This window comes from Martes martes (genome assembly GCF_963455335.1).
Source record: "Martes martes genome assembly, chromosome: 11".
Lineage (NCBI taxonomy): Eukaryota > Metazoa > Chordata > Mammalia > Carnivora > Mustelidae > Martes > Martes martes.
In genome coordinates this window covers 42,104,593-42,130,450 of record NC_137899.1, presented here as the reverse complement: position 1 = coordinate 42,130,450, position 25,858 = coordinate 42,104,593, and the positions used below count along the sequence as shown (strand labels likewise).

General features: G+C 50.5%; 2 protein-coding genes across 2 annotated transcripts; one reads left to right on the top strand and one right to left on the bottom strand.

The window, feature by feature from the left end:
- The first annotated feature begins 4,589 nt into the window (after positions 1-4,589).
- On the top strand, positions 4,590-9,011 carry DLX5 (distal-less homeobox 5). Its single transcript, XM_080818262.1, has 3 exons — positions 4,590-5,192; positions 7,053-7,237; positions 8,333-9,011. The coding sequence occupies exons 1-3, from the start codon at positions 4,838-4,840 to the stop codon at positions 8,660-8,662; spliced, it is 870 nt and encodes a 289-aa protein (XP_080674388.1). The 5' UTR covers positions 4,590-4,837; the 3' UTR covers positions 8,663-9,011.
- Positions 9,012-19,582: 10,571 nt separating this feature from the next.
- DLX6 (distal-less homeobox 6) lies at positions 19,583-23,585 on the bottom strand (the record flags this gene model as incomplete). The annotated part of the gene is made up of 3 exons (XM_080818998.1): positions 19,583-19,834; positions 21,698-21,891; positions 23,162-23,585. 3 exons carry the CDS (start codon positions 23,583-23,585, stop codon positions 19,583-19,585), a joined length of 870 nt encoding a protein of 289 aa, XP_080675124.1.
- Between the last annotated feature and the right edge of the window lie 2,273 nt (positions 23,586-25,858).

The window sequence follows — 25,858 nt, the reverse complement described above, 5'->3', positions numbered from 1 at the left end:
GTGTCAAATAAATAAATAAAAATATTTTATAAGGGCTTCAGAGCGTTTTAGCTTGGGCCTGGTTAGTCAGCCTCATGAATACATGGGAAGAACTTTAAACTTAAACTTTAAACTTGAAGTTTAAACCGAAGTTCTTTATTTAAAGTTCTTTAATTCCCAGGTGAGGAATTAAACAGTTTTGCTAACTCAGACGATGAACCGCTTATGAATGTCTGTCCCAAGCCAGTGTGCCCAGCTCTCTGTTGGGAGACACAAAGGCCATTCAGCTGAGTTGCCAAAACCAATGACCAACAACTTGTGATATTTTTGAAAGCCTTCGCCACTTTTGAAACAATCGTTCCTGTCTTTTCACCTCATCCCAGTTCATAGAAATGTATCTCTTCTAAACAAACATCAAACTGAGTATTTCAGGGCTGTTACCTTAAGTTGTGATCTGGACTTGGAGCCCTAACTCAGAGAAAGCTCTGAAGCTCCATTGTAAATAAAATTAGTCAGATCCATCTCCATGAAATGTATTACATAACTAGCTTTGTTTGTGGTTGAGGTTCCTAGGGATTGGAAAGTACTCTAGATGGATCATGATCAATAAAGACGTAATAACAGTGAACTGCTCTGGGAGCATTTTTCACTGGACAGATAAAGAAAAGTAATGAATAAAGCATTGCAAATACAAAATAAAATAAACCTCAGCCTAATGGGACTTTTAAAAGACAGGTAGTCTGATAAAAATTCTAAAGTCAAAAGGCACTATCTGATTCAAGTTTGCATGTATCGTGCTAGTATCATATTATGGGGTCCTTTATCTACCTGAATTATGTGCATCTGATTGGTGTGCACAACATTTTAAATAAATGAAAAGATAGTTGCCATGTTAAAAAGACCTAAGTACACAAATTAAATATTTTTGGATGCAATGATTTGTCGGAGCTTGAGCCCAAAGGAAAGGATGTTCTGCTTTTCACACGCCTATGAGTAAACAGATTTCCAGATGGGCCAGGGGGAGAAAACTGAGTTTAAAATTATATTAAAATTATATTTCCCACTCATTTCTAAGGCACTCCTCCCGCAAACTCAGTGGCACTATCTTTTCAGTTCAGTGAGTAGTGAGTGACTCTCCTGCAGCCTCTCCAGCAACTCATCTAGTTGGAGGGGTGCTTGCTTCTTCAGAACCGTCCTGGAAATAAGGATCCCCCTCGACTATTCCCAGTCACTCTAGGTCAAGCAGATTGAACACAGCCTGTTATTCCCCCCAATTCTCCAGATTTTCATCCTGAATCCCCGGAAAAATGGTGATCCGGTGAGAGAAGGGGAGGAAGAGTATGAATATATAAGGAGTCAAAGAAAGGAGGAAAAAGGGCGTAGGATGGAAAGAAAGATCTGCTGGAAGCAGAAAGAAAGAAAGCCACGTAGTCCTGTACTCGAGTACTCGAACCCCAAAGACCAGCCAGCGTTGTCCAGCCAGTGACTGTGAGCTTCGGAAACGTTTGCTGTTAGCGCGCCTTTCCTTGCGGACACTGGGTGGCGCTCATGGTAAAGACTTGCGCTTCTCTTAGGGTCCTGCCCGTCCCCCCACGCCCGCCCCTTCTCGCCCGGTGCAAATTTCGGCTACCGGGAGATGAAATTACTCACATTCTTCCTACGTTTCGCAGTGGGGAGAGCACTTCTGGATAATTTTGATGCCGTGGGGCTGTTTCTCCACGACTGGGCCTGTCGGTGGGTTTTAAAAGAGGCAACAGCATCCGGCCCGCTGGCCTGAAAATAAAGTTCCAGGCCTTGGTGTTAGAACCACCCACAGTAAGGCAAATGTTGCTACCCCGACCGAGAGCCGAGATTCCCAGAGCGTGCGCACCCAGAGTGTGGATCCGAAGCGGGGGGCCAGGCCCAGATGCCGTGTTCGCGCATAGAGCCACGATGACTCTAGGTCTATGAGGGTAAAAGAAATGGGACTAGACTGGGATCCGACTCCTTTCAACGTAGAGCTCCGGCTCCCTTCCGCTGCCTATAAGGAAAGGGTAGGGGGAAATGGGGTCCAGCCAGAAAAGAAGCAGAACAAAATCAAGACAGTTGAGGCTCTGGGCCTTCCGAGGCACCCCCAGATCTGAAGATCTCACACACCAGCCGCCTTTCTTTACACAAGTGGCTTTGGTCTGGCCTGAGGACCAACACTTTAGGAACGGAAACAAAGACCTTGAATCCTTCCCTACCGCCCCACTCCTTCTTGTCTTGGATAAAATAGGAGAATTTTTTTTTTTTTTAAACAAGGAAAAAGTGAAATTGAACAAGGTCCGAACTAAACATTGTAACACTGAGTTCACAACCAGATCCCTAACTTCTAAACTGTGTCCAAATTCCACCGTTTCCAACCCCACACTCGCTGAAATCTGCCTTCCCCTCACGGTCTAAGGACATAACTGTTGTGAGCATAGCTGTATTGACCTTATTTCCCTTCCTGTAGTAACTTTTAAATCTATAACAAATAAAAAGCGGGGGATCTCGGGACCAGCTAAGGCAGCCCTTCCCTGCACCACTCGCCTTTGCTAGGAGGTGCTTTGAACCATCCCTAGCATTGCTCTAAGGAAGCCGTTCATGTAATTAAATGGCAGGATGTGTGTAAGGTGACTTGATGGGCGCCAAGAGCTTCTCCAGAGCAGGGACTGGGACTGGAAGCCTGATGGGGTTGGCACTGCTTTCCCAACACCCTGTAGTTTTTCACAATTTAAATCTCGGTGGTGAACAGTGGTGCCCAAATCGACAGCATGAGGCGAGGGTGAGTGGCTCAGAGAAGTTCAGGGCTCTGCAGGCCTAAAGCAGGAGGCTTGGGCTGGGGTGGGGATGGGGGTAGAAGAACAGGGGACTGGGTGGGGGGAGCCTCGTCACACACACCTCCCCTTCCCTGTGCACTCCTGCCCTGAAATTGTCCCCAAAGGGCAGTGCAACAACAGTGTGGTTTTCCCTGCACCCAGCCCGCAGGGACAGGCAGTTGGTGGACAGGTGGCTACTCCGATTTCCAGTTCTGAGGCTAGGCTGGCACCCTGCTCCGAGCTCCAGATCCCTAGCTCTCCCTCCCAGCCTGTTTTGGGCAGAGTAGCTCCATGGCCAAGGTAAGGCTAAACTAGCAAGAGACGTAACTAACATAGATACTTTTCTTTGTTGAGAGTGGTTGCGTGAGGGAAATGAGAGGCCCAACCAGCCCATCGTAGTTGTTGGTTGGAAATCCCAGGTTCTGGGTCTCAGATTCCCTGGAGGTAGATGCTGGGAGTGCTCAAATCAGGACCCAGCTCCTGCAGTTGCCTATTTGAGGGGAATGGAAGGGGGGGGTAGTTTGACTTAAGTTAAATTTCTAACGTCCCAGCTGGATCACCACTATAGCAAGAGTGACGTGTCATGAAAAGCAAACCCTGAACCTCGAGTTCCAAGTGTTTGATTACTGAGCCTTTATTCCCTTTGCATATGAGCTAAGGTGTGTTTGCTGCCGGGGGGGAAAAAAGGGAAGGAGAATACAGAAAGAGGGACCTGAGAAATGGAAAGACAGGCCTTCGGGTGCCACATCCACGGAAGCTAGGAGGGGGCCATTCATGAGCTTCACGCAACTTCCCCAAAGAGTTTTTGTCCCTGTCTACTATCTAGTCTTCTTAGGGTTTCCCCATTCCGACCCGGAGCAATGACAGATCATAAGTGAACGCTTCACTTCTGTAGGAGTATCTGGCCACTGAACACAGTTATGGACCCTGGAGTCCAACAACATCCACACAGCCAAGAATCCTGAACAAAATATGGGGCTGCCTGCTCTTCTTGGGAACCAGCAATTTGGGCACCGTTAAGTTACTTGTGCTGGTGACAATGATATTTTTAAGTGATTGTAGAGGTTTAGGCTTGCAGGAGCTCTCTGCCATTAAAAGCTGGACAGGCAGCGTGAATTCTTGAGCATCCTTATCCAGCCCTTGTCTGAGAAGTACTCATCTCATGCTAAAGAAGTGCTTGCTGCAAATTTGTGTCATTCCCCAAGTCAAAAATTTTCAATACGGGTAAGTTACAACTTGGCTCCCAGCACCCCACTAAGAGTATTGTTCTCAGTTCCTTCTCGCTTTGGGTCCTACACCCCTGCTCCCTCCTCCCATCCCCTGATTTGATTCCTCATTTCAATATCAATGTTCAGCTCCACACACACAATTCCCCCCCCACCCCCGCAAGCTGCTGGGGTAGGAAGGTGCAGAACAAGGAAGACCGATGCCCACCTAACCCCCCAAATATGTACACTTTCCAAAGCTGCTGATTGGAACACACTGTCTCCCGATATTACTGAGCTGGGTATTGGGGCTTCTGCGTTGTCTTTGGTATTCACTGAAAACAGATTGCCTGAGACCCCCTCCCCCAACAAGCAACAACTACACACATGCGTGCGCGCGCACACGCGCGCGCACACACACACACTCACTCGCCCCCCCCCCCTCCATTTCTCTCTCTCTCTCTCTCTCTCTTTTTTAAGCAATGCTTTGTTGTGCTAAAACTAGTTGGACGAGTTAGGGTGTTGCTGCTGCTCCCGAGGCCCTGGCCAATGGAACCCGATCCACCCCGCTGTGCGTAAGCGCGCAATTAAGGATTTAACCAAGGCTGTGCTGCGCCTCAGCCATCAGTCAGCCTGCCGGAGACAGAGCCTCCACGACTCCCAGCCTCCTCCTCGCCGCCGCCGCCGCCTCCTCCTCCTTCTCTCCTCCTCCTCCTCTTCCTCCTCCTCCCTCGCTCCCACAGCCATGTCTGCTTAGACCAGAACAGCCCCATAGCCAACTCGGGCAGCAGCCGCCGCCACAGCAGCAAGGACAGCCGCCGCTGGTGAGCGATGACAGGAGTGTTTGACAGAAGGGTCCCCAGCATCCGATCCGGCGACTTCCAAGCTCCGTTCCAGACGTCCGCAGCCATGCACCATCCGTCTCAGGAATCGCCAACTTTGCCCGAGTCGTCGGCCACCGATTCCGACTACTACAGTCCCACGGGGGGAGCCCCACACGGCTACTGCTCTCCTACCTCGGCTTCCTATGGAAAAGCGCTCAACCCCTACCAATACCAGTACCATGGCGTGAATGGCTCGGCCGGCAGCTACCCCGCCAAAGCTTACGCCGACTACAGCTACGCCAGCCCCTACCACCAGTACGGCGGCGCCTACAACCGCGTCCCGAGCGCCGCCAGCCAGCCAGGTAAGGGGGTGGGGGGGCAGATGCAGGGGGAGCCCGGATTCTGGAGGGGCGAAGTGGGGTGGGAGATTGGGGACCCGCTCCAACCACTACAGTGGGGGCGCACCCGGCAGAAGGGAGGGGGGCCTGGACTCTGTAACCGAGAGACGTTCTCTACGGCCAGCATTTTAGAGACTCTTGGAAGAATTCTCCCCTCGGGCACCTGGGGGGTGGGGGGCTCTCGAGTCTCTGGATTCCCTAGTTGCCTGGTCTGAAAGCCAGCTAGTCTGAAAAGGGGGTAGGGATGGAAAGAAGAAAGACTCAGGCAGTCTGAGTGGCGTTTGCGTAATAAAGGGGAGGTTGTTAGTTGTTGGAATTTTTGGTGAGCGTGCTCCGCTGGTGCGAGTGGGAGTGGAAGGCTGCCTCAAAGACGCTGTCGGGATTAGTCTAAGAGCAGCCACGAGCCTGGGTGGTGTTCCTGTCCCGGGAGCCCGAGGTGGGGGTGGAGGGCTGGGGGGCTGGAGCCCACCAGAGAAAGAAGCCTCGGAGAGCCGTGTGGTTTATCCACGGCATTTCCAGAAACAAAAAGCCATTTAAGGGTGGAGGAGGGCTGCTGAGCGATGCCCAAAATTTGTCTTCCTCTTCCCCACCTCCTCTCTTTTCTCCCTCCTTGAAACTTAGTTGGAGAGTTTAAGAGGGCTAGTGAGCTTGGGCGGTAAGAGAGGCATGAGGTCTCCTTGGAGAGGTTTTGCTGGTCAGGTTTGATCTCTTCCCACTAGCACATTAATAATCCTGCTAATATTAGCATCCCCTTCTTTGGCAGAATAGAGACCACAGCCCTCATTCTCCACCCTTCCTCTCCCAGGAGCTTGCCACACACGAGCGCTTGCACACACACACACCACTCTACCCCTTCCAGAGATGGGTAGTTTTGATAAGGTGGTACTTTTCAGAAAGGGGACTTACGGCCCCAGGGTATGTTTGTAAAGCCCGTATTCAGAAAGGTCTTTTCCTTGTCTGTATTCACAACTTTGAGAAATTCGTCCTGACCTGCCGCCCCTTTCCTACGAAAACACCCTACCAATGAATCCTTTTCAATATGTGACTCTTGCTAAATTTTAAGAAGATAACCTAGGGGGTGGTATGTCTTCATTCCTTCCAGTGTCTCTGTATTTCATGCGTAAGTGAAAGATTTTTTTTTTCTTTTGGCCAAGAACTTATTAAGTCTATTTGTAAAAGAAACCAGACCCATCTGTGCCCTCACAGATCTGCAGGGAGATTATGGGGGCTGCATAATCGGCCCTCTGTCTGCAGCGGCCTGGACCTCTTGCTGCTGAATTGAAGGAACATAGTTTGCTTGTGGGTCTTTGAACTTTGGAGACCTCGGTTAGCGTCTTCCCTACCCCTGCGTCTGGTCTCTGCGGGCGCCCGAACAGACGCCGACAGTGGGGGCGGGAGGGGGGTGTCACGGCCCGGAGCCTCCCCCCTTGAAGCCCCAGGAGGGGCTGGACAAGCTCGCCCCAGAAACTGGGGTGAGCGCAGGGTGGGCGTAAAAACAAGCCAGGGTGAAGCAGGAACCGCCCGCTGCAAGGGCTAAATCCCAGACGCCAAGAAGGGAGCCCTGCTGTACAAAGAGCTCTGCACAAGCCCACAAGAACCTGAATGAACTGAGTAGGGAATTAATCAAACTACCTGGCTTTTCCATGACTTGGGGGAGGGGCGTATTTCTCTGGGTCTTGCTAAGCCAAGGAGGTGATATAGGGAAAGAGACTGAAGACTGCGTGGGTAAAACAAAACAAAACAAAACTCAAGGACTGTATTTGAGGGTTCTGCAAAAGAAACGTCTGCGGACAAACTCTAACCGGGTCTATTTTGATTATTTAGAGAAAGAAGTGGCCGAGCCCGAGGTGAGGATGGTGAATGGCAAACCAAAGAAAGTTCGTAAACCCAGGACTATTTATTCCAGCTTTCAGCTGGCCGCGTTGCAGAGAAGGTTTCAGAAGACTCAGTACCTCGCCCTGCCGGAACGCGCCGAACTGGCCGCCTCGCTGGGACTGACGCAAACACAGGTAAATCCGGCAGCGGTGGGGCCCGAGCCCCGCCTCGGCTGCAAGGCTGGCTGGGCCGCGCGGTTCCGTCCCGACCCGCGGCAACCGATTCCATAGCACCGCGAGAAACTCACAGACAGAAAGACGCGGACCCCGCGCCCTTACCTCCATGACTCCATGAGTCAGGCTGGGTGTTGCCGCCGTGCGACGGTGGGGATGGGATGGAGACGCCGTTCATCCTCCCGCTTCGGGCCTCCAGGGGCGAGGGGCCAATCTCCTAGATTGGAAACAAGGGGAGGGCCGTTTCGAGGACACTCTCGAAGCCTGGAGAAGTTGGTTCTCTGAACAATGCAGAGCCTTTCGGGGAGAGCAGGGCCCGGCGGCCTCGCGGTGGTCTCGGGCCGCGAAGGTCGCCTCCGGCTGGAAGGTTGAAGGGTCATGCCCTGCTCCTGCGGAGCTCTAGGCCGTGGCAGCCTGAGGGTCGCAAAGTGGGGGGCGCTGTTGTGCGGGGAAATCATCCTGGGTCGTCCCATTCCCTTCACTCCCTCTTCAGACCTGCTGGGGCCCATAAAAAATAAATAAATAAATTAATAATAATAATAATAATAATAATAATGTTCGAATCTCCACCCAGAGCTGCAGGCGCCTTCTGAACTTTGGAAGCTGAGGAGGGAGTGGGGGGAGTTGGGCGGGAGATTGGGACACTGCTCCTTTCCCCCCACACTGGCGCGAGCACATTCAGCCCCAAGACCTCGCGCGCGGCTCTCGGGCCATTGTTTTGGGGACGCTCCTTGCGCCGCGTTCCGTGTGCGCTGCGCAGGCCCACACGTGGGCGCACGCCGCCCGGGACACTTGCGCCCCCCTCCCCCAGCCCAAACAGAAACTAAAGCCTCGGAGTCCTGCTCTCGCAGGGGCCGGTGAGCACCTGGCGGGTCAGGTTGTCCTCCGGGATCCCAGATCCAGGCTTGGCCTCAGGCCGGGCCCGCTGACCTTAGGCCGCAAGCTGCGGGGAGAGGCCAGGTCCGTGCCACCTGGGGGCCCAAGATGCTTCCTCCAGGCAAGGCGCGGGTGGCCTCTAAGTGACCCGGTAACGTGTGCCTTTGTTCCCCCACCCAGGTGAAAATCTGGTTTCAGAACAAAAGATCCAAGATCAAGAAGATCATGAAAAACGGGGAGATGCCCCCGGAGCACAGCCCCAGCTCCAGCGACCCTATGGCGTGTAACTCGCCGCAGTCTCCGGCGGTGTGGGAGCCCCAGGGCTCGTCCCGCTCGCTCAGCCACCACCCTCATGCCCACCCTCCGACCTCCAACCAGTCCCCCGCGTCCAGCTACCTGGAGAACTCGGCTTCCTGGTACCCGAGCGCAGCCAGCTCAATCAATTCCCACCTGCCGCCGCCCGGCTCCTTACAGCACCCGCTGGCGCTGGCCTCCGGGACACTCTATTAGACAGGCGGCTTTCTCTTGCTCTCTTTTTTGGGACTGCTGTGTTTTGCTGTTTTAGAAAATCATAACGAAAGGAATTCATTTGGGGAAGTTTGGAAAACGGAAACAAAAAAGATTTCATGTGTAAAGCTTTTTTTGCATGTAAGTTATTGCATTTCAGAGGACCCTCGTCCCCCCCTTTTTTACAGACGAACTTTTTTTGCGCAACTGTGGACACTATCAATGGTGCCTTGAAATCTATGACCTCAACTTTTCAAAAGACTTTTTTTCAATGTTATTTTAACCATGTAAATAAGTGTAGATAGAGGAATTAAACTGTATATTCTGGATAAATAAAATTATTTCGACCATGAAAGCCGAATGTTTCTAAAAAATACTCCTTTTGCCCTCCTTATAATGGGCTAGTGACATTTTATGCAGGCAATTAAAGGAAGACATGCTCTGCAGAGATCCAATAAGGCAAAAAGGAAAACAGAAATTGGGGCTGCGTGGAGGCAAAACTGTACCCGTGTGTCGGATGCTGTACTTTATGTGTCTATATACATATGTGGCCTGTTTATAGTACTGCCATAAAATATATATAGGGGTATTTTTTTTTTGGCCTAACCACAAAAACATTTAGATAATTTTAAGTTTAACCCCAGATTGTGTCAGGTAGAAAGTAATGCTTGAATCTAAATCCGGTCCTCCCACCCTGTGTGTGAGTAAAAAAGCTGCAGAAACCCATCAATAACCACTCCAAATTCTAAGCTCAAAGCAATTATCATGCACAACTCGCCCCCCCCCAACAACCTCTGTGTATTGGCAGAGCAATTAGACAAATTACACTCCCTTCAAATGGGCGCTTCCAGAGATGAGGAAAAGAAGAGGAAGAAGAGGAAGAAGAAAAAGAAGAAAATTTTCCTATTACATTTTTTTAAAAACCTGAAATGTTTGCAGCATGGCAAATGATAGTGTCTCAGACTCCTTGGTAAAGGATTATAAATTTTATTTGGGCTCTTTTTGGAGAGAGAGAAGGATACAGGACCTGAGAAGGATGATAAACATAAATCAGTAGTAGGGCAAGCAGAGCATGATGGGTAGGGGGCACTCCTTCTCCTGCCAAGAGAAGGAATTGTGGGGTGAAGGACAGGAATAACAGCGTCTGGGCTCGATTTTGATTTCATCTTGTTGAGATAATATTTTTTATCTCATCTTGTTGAGATAATTTTTCCCCCTCCATCCTCTTTATCACTGGGGTTTTTTCAGGAAGGAGGCCTTTCTGCTTTGCTTTTACCTAAAACAGTGGCATAGTGGTCCCAAAGGATGGGAAATTGAATATTTGTAGGGATCTCTCCTTTGTGAAGCAGTCTTTGGGGCAGAGAGGAAGGGCTTGCGGCAACCTTGGCCTATGTCTCATCCTTCTTGGGCCCCTGCACATAGATATCAACACTGTGACCATGGCTACAGCCTGGTCCAGGGCTTGCTCTCTGGCCTGGCTTGTGGGCATCTCTTTGATTGTCGTTTAGTGTGCCTGACTTTGTTTCCTTGGGACACCAAGGGAAATCCTATGTTGGAAATTACAAGATGCGTGAGATATATTTTACAGCTAGGAAGTCTGCAGCAATAAATGTGACAAGAGTCTTTTTAAGTGTGTGTGTTGGGGGGGGGCGATTGGAGATTAGCACATAAAAAATTACATCCTGTCATCTGAGGATTTCTGAGAAGGTTCTTCCAGGGTTGGGAAACTAGACCTGAAAAGGCATGCTGCGTGCCCGGAAGGGAATTTACCACTGTGTTCGCTCTTTCCCCTCTCTCCCTTCCCCTCCTCCCCATTTCCCCAATTCCCTCCCTTTCTAGCCTGCCGTTACGATAAGGGCTAGGGCCTGGGGGTAGGAGTTCTCTGGTCCCTGGCGCCCCCGGCCAGACCCCGGAGCAGCACGCGGCAGGGCCTGGGCTGTGGACTCCTCCTCCTCCCCCACCCCAGAACCCAAGCGGCAGCTTTCCTCCTGTCGGTTCTCCTGCAGCCCCTCCTTTCTTCCAAGAAGTTCCGGAGGGCGACTCCCTCCGGGACAGGCCGTGCGAACCCCCACTTTGTTTTCCGCACTGGCAGAGAATGGGAGGACCGTAGGGAAGAAATGGAGGATCTACTTTCTGCTCTTTTCTTCGCTTGTAAAGATTTGGGGAGTTTCCTTTACACCGAAGCGAGCGCTTCATATCCCGGGAATCCAGCTTCGAGAAACCCTGCGCCGGCGGTTTGGGAGCTCCAGTTTTCCCCTGCGCCCCCGGGTGCGCGTTTGGAGAGGCTGGCGGGGGCACACCCACTGCACACCTCTAACATTTCCCATCCACTGGCCGCCTGAGAGTGGCAGGAATGTGCTTGGAACATGCTCTTTACCTTTCTGCACAGGGAGATGGCAGATATTTTTCCAGCCATCCCTCTCATCTCCGCCCTCCCTTCCTGGCTTATGAAAAGGGGATCCCTTCTCTACCATCCCCAGTCATCGGACGCGGCCAAGCTGAAGGACCGGCGACTTCGAATTGTTTGCGGGGAAAGAAGGGAAACTCTTCTTTCCTGACCACCCTTCCTGATCACCCAGCCTTGACGCTGCCTGGTGTTAAGGACACTAGTCTCCTTGCGACGCCGGCAGGCATCGCGCAGACAGACTCGGTTTCAGGATTCCTTTGCTTGTGCTAACCTCACTTCTTCCACTCTCAGTGGTCTCTTCTCTCGCGGGTTTTTTTTTTTTTTTTTAAGTTGGTCTGAGAGCCAGGGACAAAAATATTCTGGCAAACCATTCTGCAGCGGGTTTTCCCTGGCACCATGGGGATTCTCCCAGGAGAATTTAACTCCCTGCAGTCCTGCGCCCAAGGATGTAAAAATAACAGATCTCCAGCGAAGTCTAAAAATATCTGTGTGATGTTTCTCTCCCTTGCCCTTCCTCCCACCTTCCCTCCTTCTCTCCATTGTTTATTCCTGTATCTAATAGAAACGTACTATTCCCCTACCATAGCTGCAGTCTGTCTGACACCACTCTCCTGGGGTCTCCGTGTGCCCCTTCCGGTCCCGACTTGCCTAGCTTTCAATCTAGGTCTCCCAAGATGTTAAGCCCACCCCCAAATTTAATTTTCTTTACCGTGGGCCTCTTCACCATCCCCACTATACTCCCAAGCCTCTACCCCTATTTTCAGACCTCCTCACAAAGCCCAGGAGGTCCGGGGCTTGCCGGCAGGGCCAACGCGATTCCTTGGTGCCCTGCCCGCCTCCTGGGCCCTCCGGTAAAAGATCAGATAAATTGGTCTTTGTTTGAAGCTCGTGTTGGGTTAGGCGGATTTCTGCCCTTTCCCCCCCCCCCTTTTTCCTGGCGGCCACCTCCTTGTGGAACAGGGGGCGGCCTGGGGAGCCGAGAGAAGCCGCATTCCTGTGGGTGCCAGGCGGCTCCAGTGCTGAGCCACAGGGCCTGAGACACACACACAGAGGAACCCGCAGACCTCGCTGCCCTTGATCTCGCTCTCGCTCTCGCTCTCGCTCTCTCGCTCTCTCCCTCTTTCCCTCCCTCCCCTTGGGGAACCCACCCGGGAGGCTGTCAACCCACACACAGATCCACCCAGGTCTCGGCCTCGGGCAGGAGCGTGTTGACCCGCACAGCAAACACACGCACACACCCCCTCCTGGGGACATCGGCCAGGCCAGGATCTCCCCGCCCATGCCAATCCTTTCTCTCCCGCCCCTTATCCCACAATCCCAGACGCGCCGGCTGGCCTCCTTTGGCTCCTTTGATCCCACCGGACGCCCCACGGCTCGCGGCGTCCTGGCCGCGCCAGCCCGGGAGTCGCCCACAGCGCGCCAAGGCCTGGCGGTGCTCGCCTCCTCCCGGCGCGCCCAACTTCTTACTCCGGCCTGACACCACTGGGTCTCCCGAGCTCCCCCTCCCTGAGCGCAAGGGATATCTCCTGGAGCACTGCCCCCTGACCCCCCGCCCTCCGTCAGCGCTTCCTTTTATTCGAGGAGAGGACCTTTAGGGCTACCCAACCACCACCCTCCCCGCCTCATCCCCGCAAGCCCTTGGATCGCGCGCCTCCCACTGGCCGCTGGGATCTCTCCAACCCCGAGCGCTCCAGCCCTCTCCAGAGGCACGCCCTGAGGACAGACGCCCTCCGGCACCTCTGGGAAGCGCGCCACGACGGCGGATCCGCCTGCGGTCACCCCTCTCCTCCACCCTCCAGCACCCCCCTCCCACAGAGGCTGGGTGGAGGCTTCCGCCTCGCGTGAGGTTGGGGAGGGGGCGCTGCGGCTCGCTCTCGCCCTCCGCTCGCGTTCCCAGGTGGCCTGCGGTCCTTGCATACTGTACTCGGTTTTTTCAGACTCACAGCGAAACTCTGGGCCTCGAAAACAGCCCAAATAGCGGTAGCACGTGTGGGATTGGCTAAATATTTTTTCTACGTAGCCTTGCCGTCCCCCCCCCCCCCCCGCCCCATCCGAGTTTTCTTTTGCATCTGACAAGCTTTCGGTTCCCCTGTTGTACAGGGCAGAAAGTATACTTCGCATCTACTGCGGAGGGGCGGGGGGCGGGGGGAGGCTTCCCCTTCAATCATCCAGGGCTGCCAGCGGAAATGCAATAACCTGTTTTATAGGTCGAGCTCTAACAGTGAAGATAGGAACCAGGGGAATTTACGTGCATCTGTCTTTAAAGGAGATGAGAGTCTTGTTTTGCAGCAATTAATGTTTCTGTTCTTTTGTTCGTTGGGACTTCGTATTTACTTCTGATTTATGGGGGTCTGTAGGAGTCTTTGCCAAAAGTGCATGAATTATTGAGTCTGTTCCACATCCTAAACCAAGATTTATATAAAACCGTGAAATACTACACGTTACGACCTTTCCCACAGGAAGGGAAAAAATGGCTTCATAACACCATTCTACACACGCGCGCGCGCGCGCACACACACACCTCCTCCAAGTTTCAGTAATGATTCTATCTCCACCATACACAGTCTAGTGTGTTGTTGTTGTTGTTGTTGTTGTTTTTGAAGAAGTGGGTGGGGGTGAAGGGCGATAAACAGTTTCCAAGCTATGATTTTTTAAAAAAACTTTTTTTTGTTTTGTTTTTTTGTTTGTTTGGTTTTTTTTCTTGCAAAGGTGAGAAGACAGAAATCTGCCACTGGAAACTTATTGTCATCCAAGGACTATTTCTGCCACTTACCACTTGCAAGGTGGGATACAGTGGTAGGGGAAGAGGCAGGATATGGACTCAACTTTCATCTATAAATAGGGGTCACTAAACAGGGAACATTTCATTATTGCCTTTAAATTCATAGGACCCAGGAAGCCTGCTTGTCACCTTGGGGGCTGGCCCTGGTTGGGCAGCTCCCAGGTCTGTGAGGTGTTGGGAGGAGGGAGAATAATCATGTATGTTCTAGAGCCTGGCAAAGATGTCCAGGAAATTCTCTGTAGTCAAGGTGGAAAATTGAGGTCCTAGTGATATAAGGGTTTTAGGTATCTGACCAGGAGATCCTCCCCATCCCCACCCCCCAACCAGGAACCAGAACTAGGCTCCAGAAGTTTCAGCCAGGGCAGGGTTTAGCTTCTTTGTAAGCAACAGCTAGAACCCAGGGTTCACCTCAGTCTGGGACAGCAGAGTACCCCAGTCTCCCTCCAGACACTCTTGCTCTAACTCTGACTCCCTCTCTCTAGGGTCCCTCCTGTTTTAAGAGACTGATTTTACTTTTTTACAACCATGTCTGGGAGCAGGAACAATCCTTTATCAAAAATATTCAACTTTCTGGAATCTAGAAAGAAACACATCAGTGACTTATAGCAATAGAAGCAGCTGGACTAGTTTATATGTGGGGTGTTAATTAATAAAAGTTAATGATAGGATTAAAGCCAATAGTCAGCCTAGCCAAGTGGAGGAGACAGCTTCCCAGCCGGCTTTATTTAATTAGCAGCAATTAATACGTTTTCTGCTAATATCCTTTAGGACTCTCAATGACTTGTTCTCTGTGAAAGAGAATGGAGATGGAGCTCAGGAACACTTACAAGCACACAAGGCATTTTGCTCTGATGACAAGAGAGATTGCAAATTCATTTAAGCAAATGTTCATAAACAAGTGACAGGCACACTCAGAGGCAGCCTTGGTGGAAACAATGGTGAAACTGACAAATGTTCTTTGCTTGGGGGAAGGGCATTTTTCTTTTTTAAGCAAGGAAATGCTTTAGCAGAGAGAGAAAACAAAGACAGGAGGCATAGAAAGGTAAGAAAGAAAGGAAGAAAGGAAGGAAGGAAGGAAGAAAGAAAGAGAAAAATTATTCCAGACTCCAGGCAGAAGCACATGCAGCAGCCCTTGCAAACACATCAGCCCTACACATATTGAAGATTTGTACACGTAATGCTTCAGACCACTGATTTGCTATTTTCTTAATTCCTGCTCTTCTTTTTCCATATGAATCAAACAGTCTTTTGTCCTTCAGGGTTTGATTTGATCGCTACCGTTCACATTTCACTTTTGTATTTTCCTCTTCCTATACCATTACTCATTGAGTGCCCTGTGAAATTACAATCGTACATTTTCAACTCAGCAACCCATTTGCAGTGCAAAAATAGGGTCTAAATAATGGCTGAATTAGCCCTACTGGACAGTTTCAGATGTAACACTCTGTAATAATTATATTGCAGGCTGGATTAGGATGCTATTATCATAATCTGGACGTTTACAATTATCTGTAATTTGCAAAGATGCGCCAGGTCTTGATTACAGCAGTTTTTTTTTTTTTTTTTGTATCACGCTAACCATCACTAAACAGTGACAGTAATAACAGCTAATTTTGCTGGCAATATAAGAGGTGCTGGGGTGTGCAAACAATTTCACACCTGGATGTGCTCACTCAACCAAGAATATAGAGAAAGAGCTTCTGCCCTGAGACTCAGACAAATATTCTCCTCTGCTTCTGTTCAGTATAGATTTCTAGACCCTGATCATTGCTTAAGAGATTTTCACTGGTGGTAAGTTTTTATTTCTTCCATACTTGAAGGCACCGTTCATGTCTCTCGTCTCACACTTTCCAAGCTCTATGTGTTGCTGTTGTGATATATTATAGACTGCAACTTTGCTTTATAGATTTTTCAGTTCTGACCTTTTATTCCCCTTTAACAGTGAAAGGGTTGTTCTGGTGAGGAAAAGGATTCAGGTGAGATTGGGATCCTTAAGAACTCGGTATGTCTTTTTTGCTTTCTGTGCTATTGATGTATGTGGTGCAGCTTGTGACTGGAGACTGCGAAAAAGACCAGGTTTCTGTAAGGTGTGAAGGGAGTCGGCTGGAGATTCCAGGCTAAAATGTATTTGGAAATTGTTACTCAAAGCTAGCCCTAGGCGAATTTAAGGTCTTTACCTGTGCCGGTGATTTTAAGTTTGGGGGCATCGAGAGAGCCAACGGCGCTCGCCACAATGCTCCTTCAGTATCACAGGTACGCGGACATTTGCAATGGCAGGTGTAGTCTGCATGTCTTGACCGCATAGCCCCTTCGACATTTTCCTCCACTTGGGAGAAAGTTTCCGGAATAACTGGCCCCTGAAACCCTTCAGGGCTCTTTTGCTAGGCCTGTGCCTCCAGCCGATGGGGGGTGGGGGGGGGCGGGGGAGGGGCGGGATGCGGTTCGTACAGCTGTAGCCCGCGGGGCCCGAACGCTGCGACCTTGGGGTTGGAGGGGAATGATTGGCTGAGACACAGAACCGAGCTGTGGAGCCCAGGAACCAGTCGGATTTAGGAACGCACCGAGGAAGACTCTCGCAAGAAGCGGTGCTGTTCTATCTATAGATGACGCTGTTTCCTGACCCTGTAGACACTGGAAACAGCTAGAGATGTTAAGTGCAGGATCCTGAGAAGTCTTTGGCTCCCTCACCCCTGTACAGAAAGGCCTTTCTCTGGCGGCGGGAACCTTTGGACTAAATTGTGTCAAAAGATAATGAGATGCTTACTGGCGCCGAGAAGAAATTCCCCCCCTTCCCCTCACCCCCGCAGCTATTGTTCTCTCGTTCTTTTTTTACCTGGAAAATATGGTCAGAACGAGGCTCTAGAACGCCAACTCCGGGGAAGTTCGAACGTGGGGAGGCGTTGTAGGCACCGCAACTGGGAGATGCCTTTTACCCACGCCCCTCCTACCGGTCTGGTCTCTGTCCTCCCTCAATCTCTCTCTCTCATCAGTTTACTATGGGGTCAATACTTTCTAAAGAGCGAAAATATTAACCCTTTAGGTTCAGAGGACCCGGAGGAAGCCCAGTCCCAAGGATAGTTCTTGGGAGGACCCCTTCGCAGAATTTCTTGTTTAATTAAACTCAAGTTGAGAGATAGATCGTTACAGGCGTATCATGACAGCACCTCCAATGTGTTAAAATGCATTTGCTGGGTTTCAGAATTCCATGCACTCACAGTGGTTTGGCATACGTCTGGTAGATTTTTTTTTTTTTAAGAAAAATTAGTGTTGGTTTCGATGTATGGTAGCTTTTTCTCTAACGTAATTTGAATAATTCAGCAAAGCCCCACTACCAGCTGTACTTCTGCAGCCTCTTCCATTCTTTTCAGCATTATAATTTTGGTTAATTTTCAATTTTAGGTCCTACGTCTCTGCAATTTGTGTATGAATAACAGAATAATTTCCCTCTTTTGTTTCGCCTTTCCTGTTCCTGAATCTAAATAAAGATGGCTTTTTAGTATTAAAAGTGGAAGAAAATTACAGGTAATTATCTTTGACGGTAAAAACGCTGTAATCAGCGGGCTACATGAAAAATTACTCTAATTATGGCTGCATTTAAGAGAATGGAAAAAAACCTTCTTGTGGATAAAAACCTTAAATTGTCCCCAATGTCTGCTTCAAATTGGATGGCACTGCAGCTGGAGGCTTTGTTCAGAATTGATCCTGGGGAGCTACGAACCCAAAGTTTCACAGTAGGAAGGGGGAAAAAAGAAAAGAAAACATTTTTCCTAATGTAACAATGCGAATGCTAGAAAATGACAAGACTGATCGGTTTTAAACCATTCTGAGACTGACTGAGCGTGGAAGTTGCTCAACAAAAAAAGGAACGGGTATATTGGTAAGTAGTCTTTGCTTTGTGTCTAATTATAGTGACTGTCCTTTTGCACGACTGTATGTCGCTGTCATTATATGGAGCACTCTGAGTATCTCTATTGACTTCTGATAAATGGCTCAGTGGTTTCAAGGTTCATAATTTGAAGGATGCCCAGGTCTGTAGCCATTAATTCTCGCAGTATGGGGCTTCCTGCTTGTATGACGAAAGGGCTTTTCATTTTCATTATTTCTGTGCTTTCCACAAGATCGGAAGGATGTATTTCATCCAGGATCATGCATTTTCCTACCTAGCTAGCTTGCAAAGGGTGTAAACATTAAGTAGTTATAATTGTGCATTTACTTTGTTTTTTTTTTCTTGTATTCTTTGCTCTTGTTTAAAAAAAAAAAAAACACAAACTGCTTCCAAACAAAGACAAGTACAGCTATATTATTTTGGCTGAGGAAAGGAAAAGGAGAGCATTCGGTTTCTGTACTGGGAACTACTGGATGTCTAGAAGTTAACCTGGGAGAGATCATTCCAGTGTTGTTGTTGTTGTTGTTGTTTTTAAGTAAATAAATGTATAGAAATTACAATAAAAATATAATATATAGAGGAAGCTGAGAAAACATCCACGTTTAATGTTAAAGTACTTAAGGCAAAGGCTAGTGCTGCAAACTGACATCTTTGCAGGCACTTGATGTTTATATATAGGGCTTCCCATATTAGGAAATAGGAATTCTTTTAAGAGTGATAGAAAATATATGGGGAGGGTAGGAGGAGGGGGTGGTGAAATAGAGACACACAGAGAGAAATATACAGGACACTCCCAGCGTTTTGTGGCTTTTACTCCATATATGAAAGAAGACAAAACCATACAAAGTATATGTACAACTAAAATTCAACAATATATACAGAAATGTTTCTCAATATAAACGTCCCTATTAGCTTAGTGAATGCCACCAATTCACCTAGTAAAGGTATCAAAGCAATAGAATGGTGATTTTGGTTGTTTCTTCTGTCTTTCCTGATTCCAGTTCAGGGTTCGGGGGTGGGGTGGGGAAAGAGTGGTTCTGTTTTGTTGTTGCTCTTGCTGTTTTTCAACATCATCATTCTTGCTCATTGCATTTTGATAAAACATGCAGCGTTTCCTTTGTGGCAATGTTCTAATCTTACAGCTGATTTTTCCTTTTTCTTTAGAGAAGGGCTGTTATGTGAGGGTTTTTTCTTTTGCTTGCTTTCTCTTTCCTTTTTCTTGTTTTTTTTTTCTTTTTCTTCCTTTCTTCCTTCCTTTCTTTCTTTCTTTTTTTTTTTTTTTGTCAGTCTGGGATTGGTAAATAAAAATGCAGGAGCTCCAAATGCTTCTTTTTCATCATGTAATGTCTTAAGCTCATTAAACAAGTAAAAACGCTGCCATGTTTGCGCAGATTCTTCTGGTGGGGGAAATGTCTGTAAAAAAAAAGTCGTTTTGATGGATACTCCCAAAGAGAAGAGGAGGCTCAGAGCCTGGATCCCAAAGGGTAAGGGAAAATGTCCTTGCAGTGAGGGATTTCAGGAGCACTGGCATAGAAACCAGTCTCTCCCTCTCTCTCTCTCTCCCTCTCTCTCCCTAAAATGCAAGATCAGTTACTGAGGCTGCTCAAAGGAAAAAGCAGATGAGGAAAGGAAAGGAAAAAAAAAAAAAAAAGAAAAGAGAGGAGAGAAGAGAAACAGAGAGAGAGAGAGAGAGAGCAAGAGAGTGAGCAAGCGCTCAGGCTGTCTTGCTACACAGAAGAGTTCTCCCGAGCCTGCTCCTTTGGCTGGGTTTGGCAGATGCAAGCAGGTCCTGGATCCTCCTTGCCTTGTTCAGACGTTTCCCTAGGGTATCAATTTCCCTCAGACAACTCACATCATCTGTGGTCTCTGCATCGTGTCCTGGTGTGGAGAGGAGTACCAGTGCGAGTAGCCGGGCATGTAGCTGTTGGTGGGCATACTGACGCCCTTGGCTGAGGCAGAAACGTCCCACACCGGAGGCAGCGCCGGCGAGCGCGGCGACAGGGCCGCTGAGCCTGGGAGAGGGTCGCTCTCATGCGGGTTACTGCCCTGCTTCAGCAGTTTCTTAAACTTGGAGCGTTTGTTCTGAAACCATATCTTCACCTGGAACGAAATGCGGTAGTGATCATTAGGCACGGAAAAACATCAAACCGGTGCCTCCATTCGAGGCTTTGGAAGCAATATCCAAAAAACAAAACAAACAAAACCGCAAATGCCAAGTCCCCGCCTTCCTCCACCTCTTTCTAGCCGTCTCTCCCCCATCCCGCCCCAATTTACTAGGTATCTTGTCTGGATACCTAAAGTCATTGTAACTCTTTCTTCAGCTGGATGCAAGCCCAGGTTTAAAACAGCAGCATAAATAAGAACGAAGGTGAATAAGATAGCCAGGTTTAAAGTCTAAAGGAGACTTCTTAAATGGAGAACTTTTCAGATGAAAGCCAGTTGAACACACTTCCTCTGGTAGTCTGTTTTTGAATTTACTAACCCCCAAACCTGGCATCTCCATGCATGGACAGTGAGCAAATGACTGAACAGAGAAACGCCTGTACATTTATAGCCAAATGCACTGAATATACCCTGCATACATTGCACATGCATGGAGCATCTTTCTCCTGAAGTAAATGTATCCTCATACTCCTGTAGGGAACAGGGATGGTACCTCCCTAGTTCCCTACTTTGTATGTTGCTCCGTCAGATTGTGGTCAATAATCATGACATGATTGTCAGTGCAGTCGCTAAAAGTCAAAGGGCCCCTGAAAATTAAATGTGAATCAGGACTCTGGGATGGTAGTATATCTAAGCTAACACCCCAGATCTACTTTATTTGAAGAAGGACATTCTCTGGGGCTGCTTCTTTTACCTTTAAAATTCCTTAGCCATAGGAATCGGCTTTTCCAAGAAGAATACAAGTTACTGAGTAGCAGGAATCCGTCCACATCAAACCCCAAATATTTCCAGTGGCAATATGGCAAGAGAAAGCAGGCTGAATTGAAAAGAAAAGCTTAAGGGACATCAGTTCTAAGACACCACACACAATCACTTACCAGCAAGAGTCCCATAAACCCTGGAGTCCCCATGCTGAAGATCGCCCACCTCACATGAGGCCTACCAACCCATGCAGCTAAGTTAATTGATAAGGACAAAAACCACAGGTGATTGCAGCCTGGCTTTATGACCAGGGTCCTAATATACCCACTTAAGCCCCTTCCTGTGAAGTCTAAAATGCCCCATATGTCTTTCAAATTAGTAGGACAGGAGAACTTCAGCAACTGTACTTAAGTGAGGCTTCACCTGCTGTAATTTGGTGAGCATTCCTCTTTGATCTCCAACTCTGCCATTGCTCCCAAGTCCTGTGCTCCAGGGAGGTACCCAGCCTGCACCAGCCAGTCACCCAGGGTGATTTAAAACACTGAGCTCAGGGCAGTCTTCAGAAAAACCCACCTCACCTATCCTATGACGGATAGTTTGTGCCTTGGTCCTTTTACTAAGTCTTCTTGGAGCCTATACCCATCTGGTGCCCCCCCCCCAGTTTAATTTCATCATTCTATGTCCATGAGTTGAAATCCTTATTAAGTCCCAGGACCCAAAAATGGATCCTTAAGAAACATAGGTCTTATTCTGCCTCCTGGCCTGAGCATCTTTTCCTCCTACATGTTTGTTCTCTTTCTTGTTGTTCTGCTCTGGAATAGGCCTCAATTAATTTATATGTTTGGTCACCAAAGGACACTAGACTGGGGTGGGGTCGCCGAGGGTTGGGAGGATGTGCAAATCCAATCCAGCATTGAATACCAGGTCATTTATTCCAAACTGTGTTGTCCCGGAAAGTGCGTAATGGAGCAAAGGCATTTGTCATTAAGCTCCTTCCATCCTTAGTTGACTAGGCCCAGAATTCCTCCTGATGCGCTCCCAGCCCGATCTGTAAGCAGGGTCAGCATTTCAGGGACACCTGGGCTTCTCGGGAATTACCTGTGTTTGTGTCAGTCCTAAGGAAGCTGCCAGTTCAGCTCTCTCGGGCAGGGCCAGGTACTGAGTTTGCTGAAAGCGATGGTTTAAAGCCTGGAGCTGCAGGCTGGAATAAATGGTCCGAGGCTTCCGAATCTTTTTCCCTTTTCCATTGAACCGGATTTCCCCGTTTTCAATCACTGTGGTTTTTTGTTGATCTGCAAGTAAAAAATACAGAGGAGCGGTCACCCGTAAGGCCACGGCTGCAGCCTCCCTGAGGTTGGCTGGCCTGTGCCGGGTCTCCCCAAAGCCCAGAAAGGATTTCTTCAAAGCGTCCCCACGCCTCCCTAACCTCTCGGGGTTCACAGTGCCTGGGTGCTTCCTGAGGGTGCGAAAGCTTCTTCCCGACCCTAACTCCGGCCCTAATAAAGTGCGGAGACTGAACCGCGGGAGCGCCCGCGACCCTGGGGCAAAGAGCCTCGCTCTGCCGCAGTGGAGGAGGCGCCCGCCGTTCTCGGTGGCGTGCGACGCCGCAGGTCGGCTGCTCTCGCCGCGGAATGGGGGGCCCCCCGGCCTGGCTTTACTGGAGCCACCCTGATGTTTATGCGGCCAGTTGACTTTATGTCACTAGCTCCAAGCCCGGTGCATCAAGACCCTCGGCGTGTTCGAAACGATGCTGCTGAGAGGGACCGAAAACCCCAAACAAAACGCAACCGGCCGCTCAGACCAGCTCCGGAACCGCCTGAGCATCGCCTGGCAACTTTGAACCCCTCGGGGGCTGAGAACCGTCCGCCCGAGGCCCTCTGCTTCGCCTCTCGGAACAAAGGCGCAGCCAACATTGTATCGAAAACCCAGAGGGAGGGGGGCCTGGGCAGGCGTTGGGGGGGGGGGAGTGGGGGACATCTAAAAGCCCGCAGCAAAGACCCAGTTGTCGCCAGCTTAACCAGAGCTAGAGGCAGCGTCAGCTTCCCTTCGGGTCACCGAAGCGCACCGGGCGCCACCCGCAAAGTAGGCCACTGGCTGCCCAAATTGCATTCGGGAGCAAAACACGCTCCTCAGTTCCGGCCCAGAAAAGTCCCCAGTCCTGCCAAACGCCGGTCACAGCCCGGAGGGGAGGAGGGAGGCAAAGGGCGCACAGACCCAGCGAGCTGGAGCGCGCCGCGCGGACCAACTCGTAGAGTGAAGCCAGCGCGGAGTCGGAGGCGCGGCTCGAGCGAGCGGCGCGCGGGAGACCAGGGAGCAAGGCGGGCGGCGCCGCGAGGAAGCGGAGGGTCCGCGGGCGGCGAGCAGGGGCCAGGCTGGGCGGAGGCCGGCAGGCAGGCGCCAGGCGAGCGGGCGCGCACGAGGCCTGGCCGGGGGCGCGCCGGGCCGCCTGGGGGAGGGGGCCGGCGGAGGCCCGGGCGTTGAGGAAGTGAGCGGGGCGGGCGGGGTGGGGGGCAGCCGGGAGGCGGGAGGCGGGAGAAGCGAACTGCCCCGGCGGCCTCTCACCTGTGTCGTCCCCTCGCGTCTGGGCGGCCGCGCTGCTGTTGTGGTAGGACTGGAGGTAAGGGCTGTGCTGCGAGTGGCTCATGTAGGGGTAGGCGGCGAGCGAGCGGTGGTTGTAGGAGTTGCCGCCGCCCGACGCGTAGGGCGAGCCGTGGTGGTGGTGCTGGTGGTGGTGGTGGTGCGAGCCGGCCGCCGCCGCCGCCGCCGCCGCCGAGTGCAGGCAGTGCAGAGGGTAATGCGCGCCTGCCATGGCCGGGGAGCTCTGCTGCGAGTGCGGCTGTGGCGGCGGCGGCGGCGGCGGCTGCTGTTGCTGCTGCTGCTGCTGCTGCTGCTGTTGCTGCTGCTGCTGCTGCCCGAACTCCATGAAGGCGGATTTGGACGAGTCCTGGCCTTCCAAGCCGTCAGCCATCGTAGTCATGGTCATCATCAAAACTTTGGGGGCTGGAGAAAGCCTTCTCCCGGGTTTCCTCCACCCTCCCCCCACTTGGCTCGCGCCGCTCTCCCCTCTGCAGCCACCTTAGCTCTTGGGATTCTTGCAAAAAAAATAAAAAAATAAAAAAATTTAAAAAGAGGGGGTGGAGGTGGTTCTCCCTCTCCCTCGCTCTTCTCTAATATATATATTTTTTAATATAAAGAGATATAGTGAGCAGGGCCTTGTTAACTCAAAGGGAGGAGGAAGGGGGAGGGATGGGAGAGGAGAGGGGGGAGGGGGGAATCTGCTCTCCCCCCCTTCTTTCCCCCCTTGGATTTTTTGGGGGCTGGTGCAGTTTAAGGCAGAGATTTTAAGGTGGATTCTGCGAAAGTTGCGCGTCTGCTTTCAGACTTGATGCAGACGCCACGAGTCGAATGGTTTGTCTCCAAAGGGCAGCGCCTCCCCATTGGTCAGTCGCCCCCTGACGTCACAGGCGCACGGCTTCTACTGGTGTGTGCGCCGCTCGCCGAGTTCTTCGCCTACCTTCGGCAACTCCAATCCCAGCCTGAAGCTGCAGCCGGGGGCCGCGCGACTCCGCGCGCAGGGCTGCCGGGGAGGGAGGTGCCTCCGCCCGGCGGGCCGCCGACGCCTCCCGCCGCAGCTCGCGCCCCCAAACCCGGAGCCTCAGTTCCCAGTACCGCAGCCCTGGAACAGTCGGGCCGGAGGCCGCTCTCTCTCAGTCCCCTTGCACCCCAGCAGGCTGCCTGTTCTCAGAAGCAGTGCCCTCTGCATTTAAAGCGTGGCCCCCTCCCTTGACCTCCTCTCCACACCCCCCCTCCCTCAGTCCCACTGTTGTCCCGCGGGAGCGCCCTGTCACCGTGTATTTCTCTAGACGTACTTTATTGAAACCACAGAGGGAAGAAGACCCCCACACCTGGGCCCCATCCCTTGGTTGGGGGGTGGTAAAGAAAAAGAAAAATCAGACCCTATTTTGGCGAGGTTCCTGCCGTTTCAGGCCGTAGTTCCTATATATTGGACAAGAAAGGGGGAGAATATTTTTTCCCCCAGAACGCAGCAGCCTGTTCTGAAAGCGAATCGTTGGAGGACTGACAGTAATGCATTTTTTCCTATTGAAAACAGAAGCTACTGTAATGCTTTCAAATATATGCAAATGATACATGCGGTTAGTGGTTTGGCAAATCTTGATTACAATATAAACTACCCAAGTAAAAGTGCCTTCGTCCTAAATTTGTCTCTCGATTACAATTCCAATTGATTTTATTTTATTGTCAACATTGTTAATGATAAAAATAGAGTCGTTTTACAGTTATTTTTACTTTCTGGAAGGAGGCAATTAGAGTTCTAATCAGGAATACACAAAAATCTCCCATGATTAACTGCAGTACTTTGTTCAAATTGCTGCTATAAAATTCAGAACAATTTGCCTGTAATGATTATGGACTGGGTTTATTTTGGGAGGTGGAATAAAAGTGGATATAGCATAAATTATCCTCTAATTATACACCAGTGTCGCCTCAATTATCCTCTTATCAAAATGGTTGTCTAACTGCCGCATTTAGTTTCAATTCTCTCCTTTTTTTCTATAAAAAGAACTTCATACCTTGTTATTATTAATCCATTTATTATTTGCAAGGGGATTTATATCCGCACATCCAGGTGGTAGAACCACTTCTCTTTCAAAGATGGACTGGGGAAAGACATTAAGTTCAGAGCAGCCCAGGACTGCGGATCTAGCCTTTCTCCCTCTAGTCTCCAGACCCACTCAGCTCCAGGCAGCGGAGCAGAGACGTTGGAGTCCCGGAGCGCCGCTCAGGCCCGGCCACCAGGTAGGAGAGCCGGACCCGGGACCAGGCGCTGAAGAGGGCAGGCCGGGGCCGCGCCAGGAGTCTGGTCCTGGGACTGCGGGGAAGCGCAGGAAGTCTGCACTGTCAGTGGGTCGGGACTGGGAGGGCACGACATACAGACCCCCATAGGCTCCGCGCCAGCGTTCAGTCCGCGACTAGACTCAAGCCGCGAGCCTTTGACCACACGGAGAAAGGTGCAATCTAACATCTCCAGGTCAACGTGTCTAGAGGTTCGACGGACGAGTCTGGGTCTTTCTTTGGGAAAACTACTGGGGCTTGTATGCACCGTATACGCTTGGACTCCATAAGTTATGCGACCTAAGGAACCCGAGAAATTGACAATTTATTGATTCCGCTCTCCCCGTAACTCCAGGAAAGGTGGCTGCAGAAGTAGCAGCTTGGACCCTATTTACATACTGTGCG

Excerpts from the sequence above, each read along its gene's own strand:
- DLX5 (XM_080818262.1), top strand. The coding sequence starts at position 4,838 with ATGACAGGAGTGTTTGACAGAAGGGTCCCCAGCATCCGATCCGGCGAC. Across the intron at positions 5,193-7,052 it reads GAGCGCCGCCAGCCAGCCAG|AGAAAGAAGTGGCCGAGCCC; the intron begins GTAAGGGGGTGG and ends TTGATTATTTAG. Across the intron at positions 7,238-8,332 it reads TGGGACTGACGCAAACACAG|GTGAAAATCTGGTTTCAGAA; the intron begins GTAAATCCGGCA and ends TCCCCCACCCAG.